At 45.6% G+C, this 13,394-nt stretch overlaps 5 protein-coding genes across 5 annotated transcripts; 3 read left to right on the top strand and 2 right to left on the bottom strand.

Moving 5' to 3' along the window:
* Positions 1-703: 703 nt before the first annotated feature.
* Positions 704-1,603, bottom strand: BKA78DRAFT_350097 (uncharacterized protein; the record flags this gene model as incomplete). Its single annotated transcript, XM_066890923.1, has 1 exon — positions 704-1,603. The coding sequence occupies one exon, from the start codon at positions 1,601-1,603 to the stop codon at positions 704-706; it is 900 nt and encodes a 299-aa protein (XP_066748051.1).
* Positions 1,604-2,223: 620 nt separating this feature from the next.
* On the top strand, positions 2,224-3,259 carry BKA78DRAFT_246998 (PQ loop repeat-domain-containing protein; the record flags this gene model as incomplete). Its single annotated transcript, XM_066884266.1, has 3 exons — positions 2,224-2,313; positions 2,385-3,065; positions 3,116-3,259. 3 exons carry the CDS (start codon positions 2,224-2,226, stop codon positions 3,257-3,259), a joined length of 915 nt encoding a protein of 304 aa, XP_066748052.1.
* Positions 3,260-3,790: 531 nt separating this feature from the next.
* BKA78DRAFT_350099 (uncharacterized protein) lies at positions 3,791-4,659 on the bottom strand (the record flags this gene model as incomplete). The annotated part of the gene is made up of 2 exons (XM_066890924.1): positions 3,791-3,897; positions 3,954-4,659. 2 exons carry the CDS (start codon positions 4,657-4,659, stop codon positions 3,791-3,793), a joined length of 813 nt encoding a protein of 270 aa, XP_066748053.1.
* Positions 4,660-4,894: 235 nt separating this feature from the next.
* On the top strand, positions 4,895-5,667 carry BKA78DRAFT_82071 (uncharacterized protein). Its single transcript, XM_066893799.1, has 2 exons — positions 4,895-5,404; positions 5,473-5,667. The coding sequence occupies exons 1-2, from the start codon at positions 5,073-5,075 to the stop codon at positions 5,585-5,587; spliced, it is 447 nt and encodes a 148-aa protein (XP_066748054.1). The 5' UTR covers positions 4,895-5,072; the 3' UTR covers positions 5,588-5,667.
* A 2,107-nt stretch (positions 5,668-7,774) lies between these two features.
* On the top strand, positions 7,775-8,545 carry BKA78DRAFT_292763 (prion-inhibition and propagation-domain-containing protein; the record flags this gene model as incomplete). Its single annotated transcript, XM_066886097.1, has 1 exon — positions 7,775-8,545. The coding sequence occupies one exon, from the start codon at positions 7,775-7,777 to the stop codon at positions 8,543-8,545; it is 771 nt and encodes a 256-aa protein (XP_066748055.1).
* Between the last annotated feature and the right edge of the window lie 4,849 nt (positions 8,546-13,394).

Consider the following 13,394-nt stretch of genomic DNA (forward strand, 5'->3'; position numbering starts at 1 on the left):
GCGGCACTTTGAGATTGTATCGTAGAAAAAAAATCGTATCCGCTGATGGGATGGGTAGAGTGGCGAGTGATGACGAGAGATGCTGACGGCGACAGTGAGAGGTAGCAGTCATGGCTGCGATTATCTGGACAAGAAGTAGGGCGCTTGATCGAGGCGTCGCAGATGCTTTGCAAGGCGCGGCTGAAACAGACTTTCGATTGCTGAGTCGCGCCAGCATTGCGTTGCCTAACAGTGGACCGTGTAAATGAGACAAAGGTGACGCATGGAAAGAAAATGGAAGCTAGGCGGGAAGGAGTTTCGATATTGGGGCAGGGTTTGTACAGTAGAGATTTACATTCAGATGCTACAATGGAATGCCATTCTCCAATTTTATCCAGACTGTCCAGTAAGTCCTCTGGTCGAACCAGTCCACCGAAGAGACTAGAAAAGGGTATTCGAAATCCAAACCGACCTCAAACACGGTAGGGTCCAAATGCCCATTGAGCCATGCAACCCAAAGCAGTTGCTCAAATCAAATGCACCAATCGTAAAATGAAACTGTCCAGCGACCAGTTGGAGCGCCAGCACGGCATTAATAGTCGTTGCGCTATAGTAGAGCGCATAAAGAAGCCACAAAACACCGGCCGACTCCGCAAAATGCTCGACGCTCGACACGCAATCGTGATGCTCGTAATGATCAAAAAGACGACGATGCCGGGAAAACTCAAAAGTTTGCAGCGGCGTTGACCCGTCCGCCCGACGTGTGGTGCGACTCGAGGTTCCGGGAGAACATGTCGCTGCCGCCTTGGCTGTAGCGCTTTTCGGTGTTGAGCGGCTGATGCGCGGCGCCGCCGACAAGATCGTCGTCCTCCTCGGGAATGTTCTTCTTGCGGCCCCAGATCCTCCATGCCACGACGGCAAGGCCACCGACGACGATGGCTCCACCGATGCCACCTACCACACCGGCAATGATCTTCTTGGTGCTGCTGCTCATGCCAGAGCTGCCCGACGAGTCTTCGCCGTTGTTCAGGCTCGGCGTCTGGGTATACGTAGCGTAACCGGTAGTCGACACTTGGACACGGCTGCCCGTGCTCACCATGCTCGTAGTCACACCGTTGGTTACCGTGACGACAGTGGTAGTGTAAGGCGCCGTGGTGCTAGCAACAAGGGCCGAAGTGACAGTGGTCCTGGAGGTGTTGGAAGCCGAAGTCCTTGTCGGTGACGATTGGGAGCCAGAGGCAGTCTGCTCCGAGGTGTTTTGGGTGGTCTGGCCCTCGCTTGTTTGGGCAGTAGTGGTGGTTGCGGCATTTTCAGTAGTGGTGGTTGGAGCGTTTTGAGTGGTGGTGGTGGGAGCTTGAGAGGTTTGAGTGGTGGTCGTCTGGCGGGCAGATGTCGAAGTCGAGGTGGGCTGCTGTGATGTCGAGGTGGGCGATGTTGATGTGGTTGATGCGGCAGTGGCCGAAGAAGCCTGAGGCGTGTTTGCGTTTTGGCGGCGGATAAAGGCTACTGCTGGGATCTCCTGTGCTGGGAGTGCTTCCTCGCCGTCGACAGGGTAGGGATAGTTGGCCGAGGCAAGAGCGACGAGTAGGAAGAGGGCCAGAAAGAGAGTCGAAGGGCCCTTCATGATGGCGGTGATGGATAGGTGGAAAGATGTTGAAGAGCGAGAGCAGGGAGGACGGGTTGCTTTATTATTGGAAAAGGGACTATGGCGGATTTGTGGCTGCTCTAGAGGCGCAGGACGGGAGGCCCTGATTCCGAGGGCGGGTGGCAGGGAGCAGCGATGGAGGTGAGGGCGAGGGTGTCTGCAGGTGAGAGGTGTAGCGAACGGACAAGCTTTGCAGGCTGGAGTCAAACGACGGAAAGGCAAGAAGGCCAAAATCAGAACGAAAGCGGGAATGGTGAGAAGAAAAGGAACAAGACTTCAGACTTCAGATGACAGCGGCAGTCGGATGCGACGCTATGCGAGGTCCCAAAGATAGCGCAGCCCAGCCCACAGGCCATAGCCATCCATCGGTCGGAGAGGCCCACCGAAGTAGAACAGGCCAAGACGTCCCAAGACTCGCTCTCGTTTCCTCCAAGGCTCCCTGCAGGGCACGTTGCATCGGACCACCACGCCCGTTTACGCCCGCCCACGCCGCACGTCATTGCAAATTCTATCTCTTTTACTCGCTGCTTGTTGTCCCTCTACCTTCCCATCGCATCGCGTGCTCTCTGTCAAGCCTCTGCCGGACCCGCGACGACGCCATGTCCGCCCTCCAGGTCCCTCTCACGCCCAGCGAGGCTCTGAGCGGCATCACTGGCTCCATCTCTCTGGCCGCCTGGATCTTTTTGCTGGTACGTAAGCCCGTCCCTTCTTGGCAGCTGATCGTCCCGCGTACTGTTACCTCTGACACTCGTCCATACAGGTGCCACAGCTTATTGAAAACTATAAACAAGGCTCAGCCGACGGCATCTCACTCGCCTTTCTCGCGGTTTGGTTCATTGGCGACATCACGAACCTCGCCGGCGCCCTGTGGGCTGGCCTCGTGCCCACCGTCATCGCCCTCGCCGTCTACTTTTGCTTTGCCGACCTGATCCTCATTGCGCAATGCGTCTACTACACCTACCGCAACTCGCGCCAGTCGCGCAAGCACTCCGAGGCCGCTGTCGAGCCCGCCCAACAACCGCTGCTCGGTCGCCGCGATAGCGACAACCTCGGTCTGCCCGGCTCGCGTCGCCGCTCAAGCACGGCCTCCCGAAGGCACCGCGACGGCCTGGACCGCCCTGATGGACCAGCGGACGAACAAGTCACCGGCTCCGAGTGGAAGAAGAACACCCTCAGCATCTTGGCCATTTGCCTCGCTGGCACTGCTGGATGGGCCGTGGCGTGGGCTACGGGCGTTTGGAGGCCTGTTCCGATAGACCAGGACGCTAGCAGCGACGAGATGGCGCCTGGCGCTCAAATTCTGGGCTACGTGAGCGCAGTCTGCTATCTTGGCGCCAGGCTCCCCCAGATTTACAAGAACTGGCGTGAAAAGTCGTGCGAGGGCCTCTCGCTCCTCTTTTTCCTGCTCTCTTTGTTGGGCAACTTGACCTACGGCATGGGTGTAAGAAAGGACTGCTGCAACCCGCCCTTTGATCGCGCTGACCGCCACAGATTCTGTTCCACTCGGTTGAAAAGGAATACTTTTTGAAGAACCTGCCTTGGCTTATTGGATCTCTCGGAACCATGGCCGAAGATGCCGCCATCTTCTTCCAGTTCCGCATCTACGGCGACAAATCGCAATCGGCTGCCGTGTAAAAAGGAATGTTTACCCTTTTTCAAATCAGGAATCGTTACTAGACTCGGCAAGGTAAGACGACGGGCGGCAACGCCCGCTCTTATGGCATGATACCCGGTTTGGCGGTGCACGTCATCAGTGGCTCTCATGGTAATGGCAGAAGACGGCTGGAATGTTATGAATACTGTAAAGTGAACACGACCTGTTTATGCTGCGAATCAATTCTTGGCTGGTTGAATGAATGTTTCTATTCCTATTCTAGAGGGGCAAAATCAATCAAGTTTTTGGGATCATGCGTGCTTCCTGCCACGTCGACCTCGTGGGATCATCTCCAGGCTTTACCACGCGCCTGGACCCTGGAATGTTCTCCCTTGACGCCCTTGACAAGATCCACGCCCATCACCACCCTCGTGGGCTAGCATCGATTCCGAGTCTCGAACGAGCAGGAGCCGGCACATGCTCAAGTCTCCTCCTCTTGACCGACAAACTCCTCAGATAATGGTCAAGGCGGCGTTTCGGCACGAGCGGCAAACATGGGCGTCCGCCCTGTCTCACCCTGCATTCACTCCTCGGACGACCCATAGCGGATTCAAAGCCGTGCCTGGGACCCAGCTTTGCAAAACTTCGATGCGGCTCCAGCCCGAAAACGACAGGTAGTCTGCCAACATCAACACCATCGCCACACTCATGATGCATTCACTCGCCATTACTCACCGGCAACGATGTCCAGGTGCTGTTCCTCGCCGGTGCGCAACCACAGATTTATCGCCTTGGTTGGGAAAAATCGATTGCTGAGGACCAGGTGGACCGCGCCGCCCACCTTGACGCGCCGGCGCAAGCTGCTCAGGACCTCTCTCGGCTGCGTCAAGTAGTCGATGCTGACCGCGCACGTCGCAGCGTCGAGCATCTCGTGCGTCTCGTCCAAGATGGCGCTCAAATCCGGCTCGATGTTCAAATCGCGGACGACCGGCCAGTTGAGGCCATAGACGGCGCTCATGCGCTTCGCGAGAAACGGATTCGCCTGCAGCTCGTGGACATTCATGCCGGTGCCCAGCACCTCGAGGTCACCGCGAATAACGGCGTCACGGATTTCCGGGGGGTAGTGGCTTGTCCAGCTGGAGCAAAAGTCGAGGATGCGTCCGCCTCGTGGTAGTGATGCCGCATAATATTGTGACAGCCGCCACCTCGCCGGCTCGTCAATGTGTGTGACGAAGCGCGGCGTCGAGTAGAACGACGAGTCCATGAACTCGTCTGCGCGTCTAAAGTCGTCGGCCGTGTAGGGCCAGGATTCAGGCCTCACAGCATTGACCGGCCGGGACCTGTCCGCGAGCAGCGTCCATCCGGGAGGAACGGGCAGTGGTGGTATGCTGTTGATGTCGCCCGGCTGATTGGATGCGGTATTGGATGTTGAAGAGGCCATGGCGCGCGTAACAAGACGAGTCGTGAAGACGGGGATGTGGAGACGAGGGCGAATCATGGGCGAAGCTCACAACGGTCAGTTGGTGGCGAGATTGGAGGAGCGCCGCGCCTGCAGCTGCATCTGCATCGCAGTTGCTAGAAACGGCACCGTCTGCGAGGTCGCGACGATGCTTCTTACTGCGATGATGGGGAAAGGAGAACCGCTTGAAGGGAGGAGCGGTTTTGGGTTTGAAGCCTTTCGTTCCTTTATCCATGACGTCTGCGAGGCTATACCCGGATCCCACATCCCCGTCCGCGGCTATTCTGCAGGGAGCCCCAGGAACCGGCGCAACGCCCAGTAATTTGTCGAATTTCTCCTGATTTCGCCATCCTCAACTTCTTGCATTTGCCGGCCAGCTGAAAAGTCTAGGCGCGATGTTTTTTAGAGTTTCAACGTTTCGACTCCCGCATCGTCGATCGCTTGCAGCTGCCATGTGGCTGCCCGCTGTGGCTGCAGCGCTGCAGTGCCCACTGCCTCCCCGAGAGACCCCTGGCCAGTCACCGCTGCCGTCCTGTGCAACGATGACACGCGTCTGCTTCATGCAGTGGGTGTTCGACGTGTGCGAAAGAACGGTCGCGACCCTCTGCTCCTGCAGTCCCCGCCCCCGAGAAGATGCCCGTTTATACATAGAAACGGCGATGGGAGATGTGCTTTCGTTGGACCACATCACTGCATCCAATTCGACTCAAGCCCGCAACACAGAAAGGTGAGCGATCTCCTGCACAAGAGAATGACGATCCGAGTGTTGATTCGACTCTGTTGTGTTGCTGCTAGTCGACAGGTCTTGTGTGGCAGGCCAGCAGGTTGGTACGTACGTGAGCATGTCGTGAAAGCTCCAGTCAATCCCAAATCTCTAGAGTCCTTCTCTTTCGTTCATACTTTGCCCTGAAAGAAAAATTAGCCTGTCTCGTCACGCTCCCTGCGTGTCGACACTCTCGCTCTCCATCCATTCGTCCATCCGCGCTTCCGAATCCTCTTCACACATCACCTGTCATCTCTCCCATCATCACCTCACTGGATAACGTGAGCAAGTAAAGAGACCTAGCTGTCATTCACCTGCCAAGCCACCAGCCTCACGATCACATCCCCTTCGTGCGACCCCAACCCCCAATATGGGGAACGTTCCAGAAGGCCGCTGCTCCGCTGCCTCCCGCGCCGGCAAGCCCTGTCTGTCGGTTCGGACTGTATCCGTTGCCACGGCGCCGGCGATCCCGTTGCTTTTACAAATATACAGGTGCGACTGCTTTTCGGTGTTGCTGTGACACGCGATACGAGTGAGCTTGCCTTGCCCTGACTGCGAGGGCTTGTAGACCGCTACAAGGTCCGTCGTTGTCATCAGACGTCTTGCGCGTTTGCCGAAGGGTTGTTGAATCTCGTCTCAGAGAGTGCAACAAAGGTGTGCTGTTTTGGGGTCGGCCTGCGGCCCTGATGTTCAGCAGTCGGACTGGTTGACTTTTCTCGTCCTGTTGCAAAGAAAGTTGCAAGGTGTGGTTGCCAAAACTGTAAGTTGAAAAATATTGGCTTGTGGGAGATTCTCTTTTTCTGATTGTATCTGCTCGCGATATCATGCCTCAAAATTCGTCTTTGGCATGATTTGAAATCATGGTCTCTCTTAAGCGAGGCTCTCAATCTTCCTGGTCTTGGTGGTGCAGAGCATGTTTCTTGGAAAAAGGAGGGATGGATGCAGTCGAAAGACCAGTGGCCAGAAATATTTGGGAGCAAGATGGTAAAGCGTCCGAAGCGCGTGTCCAGGCAGGGCGGCACTATACCGGATTGGGAACATTTGTTTGCCTTGGGCGACTACCAACTGCGACTGCAGCTACTCAACTTCAACGTCTGAGAATTCGCAAAGTGTTTATTCACCTAACAGATTATTTCTCGTCTTTCTCTCCTCGTTGCTGTTACACTATGCCGACCTTTTGCGCCTCCCTGCCCTCGCTCCTTCAGGCCTGGCGTCATCTTGTCACAAAGAAGCATTGGAGTTGGACTAGCTTCACGTGAATTGGTGCAGGCCAAGCAGGTGGCAAACAGCAGGCACAGCTGTGGCCACGATGGACGCTCCAACGACGACGGCAGCAAAGTTGAAAGGCTGCAAAATGGCGGCCATCCTTAACGCCGGTATGTCCTACCTCGTTGTCGGCTTCACAGGGGGTGTTGAGAGCACAATTGACAACTAACAATAGTCTGCCTAGATCTTTTACTTGGACCATGCTGTCGCCCCCGCTGGTATCCACATAAAAATTTGAGCCGTCAGAAGACGAGTTTACCTCGGCATCTTGCTGCCAGCAATTCCATCTCGGAGGGCCCTCCGCACATCTATGCCAACGCGCATTGTGATCTGGGCACAGACGCTGCCGAGAACGATCAAATGGCAATGGCGTCCGATGAGCGTCCGATGAGCATAGCGAGAAAACACTGTGTCTTGCACGCGGTTCTGGCTCATCAAGCTTCAGACCGACAAAAATACGCTCTGATGCCCTGCATTTCCCGCTTTCGAATTCAATAAGACAATCAGGACATTTTTTCGATCAGTCCAAAGTCAAACCTGCAGGTTGCGTTGGAAACGCTGGCTTCGGAAGATCCGTTGCGCACGCACGGCCCCAGACAACTCATCGCAAGCTTCTTTATCTTCAGCTGAGATGTCGGACTACCTAGGGCTTGAAGCTTCAAACTCAAAGAATGCTGACCTACCAAAACCTCATCAAGTTGTCGTAGAGCTATCATTGTTCCAACAAGTCATAAAGAATACCGTTGGAAGTATTCGAAGCCAATGACGCTCCTATTCTACAGCAATGATGCTCTTTCGGATGCCTCGCACCTTCTCCTAACCTCAAGCTTTTTCATACAAATGTATGCACGCTCACCGCTTGATGTTTTGCTCTCGGCGCAAAAGACCCTGCAAGACCCTCACACTTCCTTGGTTCTCCACCTCACCTGGTGGGACAGCAACGACGCGGTGGAGAAAGACACCAAGGACTGAACATCCTTAGTTAGAGTGGGGAGAGACATACGCATTTAAGAAAGAATTTCTCAGAAATACCAAGTCCATTCTTCACATCATTCATCATTTTGCATCATGGCGGACATCAGCACTGCCATCGGCCTTTTCAATTTCGCGATCGATTGCTTCGGTCGCATACAGATCGCACGGGGATTCGAGGACGACTTTGCGATCTATCAATTGAAGCTCGACATCCTCCAGCTCCGTCTTTCCCGCTGGGGTGTGGTTGTGGGCATCAACGACAGCAGCAACTCAATCATCAAAGATGACACCACGGACGTGACCTCGCCAGCTGGAATTCTCAAATCGATCAAAAAGTTTCTCGACAGAGCTCAGCGGGACGGAGACAACAAACTCAATCCCGGCGACAAGCCTTTCGACTCTGATTCGGATATGCCAGACGACTTGAAAGGCATCCGGACGAAGTTCAAGGAATGCCTAAAGAAGCGTGTCATGCGCGCAGAAATTGCCGTTGAAAGCTTAAAGTGGGCCTTTTACAAGAAAGCAAAATTGGAGGAATTCATCGGCAATATTACGTCTCTCATTACAGCTCTGGAAGCCCAACTCTCCCCGGACCTCGAGGCAAAACTCCGAGAGCTCAGCAAGGAGGAATGCACCGGAATCGACAAGCCCGACCTGCAAGAGCTGAGGGGCATTGTTGAAGAATCTGACCCATGGCTCCAGAAGGCTGTGGGTGAACAGTTGGAACATGTACCAGGTGGCGCATCCTACAACATCAACCAATCGCACATCAAGGGCACTGCAACTGGTGTTCACTACGGCGACGTCATGGGCGTCAGTAACGGGGACGGGAACTCGACGAAGAACTATTGGGGTAGAAAATAGGTTTCGGATTTTTCCTTCACCTGCGATCCAATTCGCCAGTTCTCTGGGCTTCAGACATTCAAGACTCCAATATCTCTCATCGCAAAAATTTCCGCCTGTGCTCCATATTGCGTGCTGCCCAGGGAACTAGTGGTCGAAACCAGACGAAGGGCTTTTTGCGAACATCTTTGTCTGCTGATCACAAAAGTGTCCGAACGCGGACTTCGTACCAATTCAATCTAAGGGTTCTCCACCGAAAGTAGGGATCTGCAATTCGTCTATCTCATTGGAATGGCCCGAAGAGATCCGTAGACTCCCTAGATCTTGGAATGGCTTAATATGGAAAGTAGATGGATTGATTGGGGAATCCATCTAAACACCCCTAGTAAGCCTAGGCGGACGGGGACTACTTCACTTATATAATAGTGGTATATGATGATGATGGTATAATAGTATGATACTAAGACTTAATTAATTACTACTTAAAGGCCTATACCTATCACCTATGTAAGGAAACTAATGTGATCATTAATATTAGCCTTAAACTCCTTAAACTTTTAGCTTATATTATTAAACTGCTACTTAAGTGCATTAAACTCTATATATAGTATGTAGTTAGTATAGTCTATCTCCTACTTCTATAGCTTCTTTACCTTACCCTTACCCTTTTTATCCTTCTTCTAGTTATTATTATTATAGTAATCCTTATACTTATAACCAGTATAGCAAGAGATCTTATAGGATGTATATATACTACTATAGTTAGTAAATTCCTTATTATAGATAATGTAGGGATATCTAAAGTAAGTTAAACCCTTATACTTATCCTCTATAACTATACTAGCGCCTTCTGTAATGTAGCCCGCGTGGTGGTATTTATGTATTATTTAGTTATTACTAGTAGTAAGCTATTTATCCTATTAGTACTAAGTAATAGACTACTACTTATTTAGGGTTATAGGCTAGTGCTAGCTACTATTAGTAAGCTTCCTAATATAGTAGGCCTTCTTAGGACTAATAGGAGTAGTATTAGTAGTAGTAGTAATAGTAGTAGTAGTAGTAATAGTAGTAGTAGTAGAGGACTATATAGGCTTATTTAGCTTATTATCTAGAATATTATATATGCTTTAAATGTGAGCTAACATATATGTTAGAAGGGATATAGGATATATAAAGTATTAACTATCTATACCTACTATAACCTTCTATAGTAGCGCTTAAGAATCTTATAGTATAAGAGGATATAAGGTGAAGCCTATAAGGGTATATCCTATAAAGGTGTATCCTATATAGGTATATTCTATATAGGGGTATTAGCATATAAAGGTAATATTATAACTAGTAACTTTATAACTAGTAGTAGTATACTAGGAAGAGCGAAGATATTATTAAAAGAGTTAGTAAAGTTAATTACCCTATTAGTTACTAGACTAAATAGGTTGTTAATTATGTTATTACTATTAACTACTAGGCTAAATAGGTTATTAATCACATTATTGCTATTGTTTGCTACTCTAAGGTTATTACTTTTAGAGGATTTAGCTATAGTGTTAACATTAGTAATTATATTATTATTAGTTATAGTATTAATATTAGTGACAACATTATTATTAGCTATAGTATTAATGGTGGCGGCTATACTATTATTAGCTATAGTATTACTAGTAGGATAGAGAGTAGAGAGATAGAGGTAGATACTAAGGTTAAGGTTTATAGTTAAAAGGTTAAAAAGTTAAAGGTTAAAGTTTAATAATTAAGTAGTAAAAGCTTATATACTATTACTATAGATATTATTAATTTTCTATAGCTAGACTTAATACCAATCTACTCTCTACTATTATAACTTAATAGAGTTAGAATCTCCTTAATTTTGTCTTTATACTATTAAAGTAATATTTCTTAGTAATATTTCTATCTTCCTATAATATCTTTCCTACTAATTACTACCTATTAAGATTATTCTTTTAGTAGTTATTCCTATACCTATTAAGGTTATTCTTTTAGTTATTCCTATATCCTTAGTCTTTAATAATAAGTTTCCTATTCTCTAAGTTATCTATTGTCATCAAGTTAATTATCTCTAGATATACTTGCTTTTGTTTTTATAGCACCTAAGCTGCGCCTAGGATAGTAGAAAAGGAGCGATAACTATTCTAAGTAATATAGATATTATAGGGATATTTAGGCCTATAGTCTAGTGGAGCGTCAATAAGGTTACTACTTAGAAGCTAATAGATAGTAATAAGAAGGTTAATTAGTATATAAAGTTGCCTAACTATTATAAGAATATATTTTTCTTATATTAGTATTAGAGGAATATTACTAGGGATATTAAAAAGCTTAAATGTTTAGTCTAGTTTAATAGGATCTTATGCTAAGTAGTAGGTATTACTAGAGAAGGTAAAGATATTAATAATTTAAGCCCTATTTTAAAGGTTAGTAACTTACTAGCTAACTAGCTAATAGTGAAGGTATAGAGGATAAGAAGGAGGAGGAGAAGAAAGAAGAGAATAAGTAGTAGTAGTTAACTAAGATATCTTAAAGATATTATATATAGTAGTAGTAGTAAGGATAGAAGGTAATATAGCTAGAGGTTGCTTAAGTAAAAGCTTATAAGTACTAAGGGAGTATTTACTAACTAATTATTAAAGATTTAGTAAGTGTTTAGTAATTATTTATAAGGTAAGTATTTAGTAAGTATTTAGTAAATATTTAGCGCGCACTAACCTTTATAGAAATCTAACTATAATAATTTAGTAAATATTCAGTAAAGATTTAAGAGTGGAACATTTAAGAAGATTTAATAATTTAGTAATTTAGGGAGGTTTCTATAGTTTAGCAAGTATTTAGTAAAGTAGAATTATAGAGACGCAATAAGAGAGTATTAATTAATTAATAACTTTAATTCAACTATCTAATTCTATAACTTATTCTCTTATCCTCTCTATAACTAATGATTCATCCCTTTAGCAGCTAATTCTACCTAGCCTTAGTATCTATAGCCCTTGTAATTACTGTATTACTACCCTTTCTCTTATATATCTTCTTAAAATTAATTGGCTCCTGGATAAGTAGACTATCTAGTATATAAACACGTAATACTATAATGTATAAAAGGCTATTAATAAACTTAGGATAGTTAAAGTTTATAATAATTTAGTTAGTAGTAATACTCTACAACTTGTAGATAGTTATAGTATAGGTAATAGTAATAGGAAACTAAAACTATCTATAGAGGTTCTAACTAACTATAAAATCCCTTCTCTCTAAGAAGATGGGCACGACCACCTTATCTTTATTATTATAGTAAAGAAAAGGTCTATTCTTAAGATATAAATAGTTATAGTTATTAAATATAATAAGGATAGTATAAGAAGGAACAGCTCTTATATTAGGAGTTCCTTCTAACTAGATAATATTCTTAACTATACTAATTATACTATTAACTAAGCCTTACTTAGTCTATAGGTTCCTAGTAAGTATAAGACGCGCGCTAATATAAATAGGGAAGTATTTATAAACCTTACTAGTATTATTAAATAATACTATATCTGCTAATAGTCCTTTATAGTAGGTAATAACCTAGAGAATTAGCTAGTTGCAGTCTTATATAAACTAATAATTATAAGTATTAATAAACTCTTTCTTCTTAAAGATATAGTGGCTATACTTAAACTTAGCATACTCCTCTTTATTTAAGGTATAGGCAACGCGCGTGGACAAAATCTCCTAATACTAATAGATAGGCTTAAGATTTTAAAGGCCTTTAAGTATATTATAGAAGGTAATTAATGTGGTATCTTCTTCTTACTGTTGTATAAGGGTAGTGAGCTTAGCTATTTTAGTAAAAGAGAGGTAAGTGTTTTTACCAGCCTTTTTATTAATCTTTTATAGATTCTTTTAAATTATAAAGAGAGGCTTCTTAATAATAGGTAGAAGCTAATAGAAGTTACTATAGAGGATTATATTGACCCTACTAAATAGGAAGTTAACTTTAGTAGGAAATACCTATTAGAGGTGCTAGTCTACCTAGTTTATTAAGTAAAGAGATACTATTAACTTCTTATTAATAATAAGGTAATAAATACCATAGAATATTGCTTCTATAGGACTAATATTATAGTTAGTTAGCTAAGAGTACTTACCCCTAATAGGAATCTAGAGAAGAGAGTAGAGAGTTAAGCTATTAATTTTTAAAGTAGCTATACTAGTTAGTAATGCATATAGAATAGGATTAGGAAGGCTGTTTATAGTAGCTATAGCCTCTAAATAAGAGGAGAGAATATAGATAAGATATAATTTTCTAGTCTCTGCTCTACTATTAAGATTAATATTAAGCTATAGTAATAGAGTGCCCTAGTCTTCCTACTCCTAAAGGATTACCTCTATAAAGTGTCTAATGTATATATTATAAACCTTGTATTATAATTCTCTAAGGGTTGCTTTAGTATTATCCTAGAGAGGTCTAATAGTGCTAGGCTTGTAGTATATCTACTTTATTATAGGCTACTATTTATTAAAGAAATACTTAGTATAGAGACTAATATAAGTGTTCTAGTTATAGATATAGTCTATCTTATACTTACTAATATTGTTAGTATCCTTATTCTAGGTAAAGTCTTAGTCTAGCAGTATAGCAGCAAACTATATTTAATCTTCTTTAGTAAGTTTATCTTTAAAATCTTCTATATCTTTAAACTAATTATCCTTAGGCGCTGGTAGAATTAGCTAGAGAAAGTTATACTTATAATTACTGTAAATAAGCTAGCACTTTATATATACCTTCTTCTATATAGATATCTTATCCTATTAGTAGGATAAAAGGTCCTTGATTACTATAAAAGAATAGTATAAGAGTATTCTTACCCTA

The sequence above is a fragment of the Phyllosticta capitalensis genome, assembly GCF_038381095.1.
Source record: "Phyllosticta capitalensis strain CBS 128856 chromosome Unknown BKA78scaffold_2, whole genome shotgun sequence".
Taxonomy (NCBI): Eukaryota; Fungi; Ascomycota; class Dothideomycetes; order Botryosphaeriales; family Phyllostictaceae; genus Phyllosticta; species Phyllosticta capitalensis.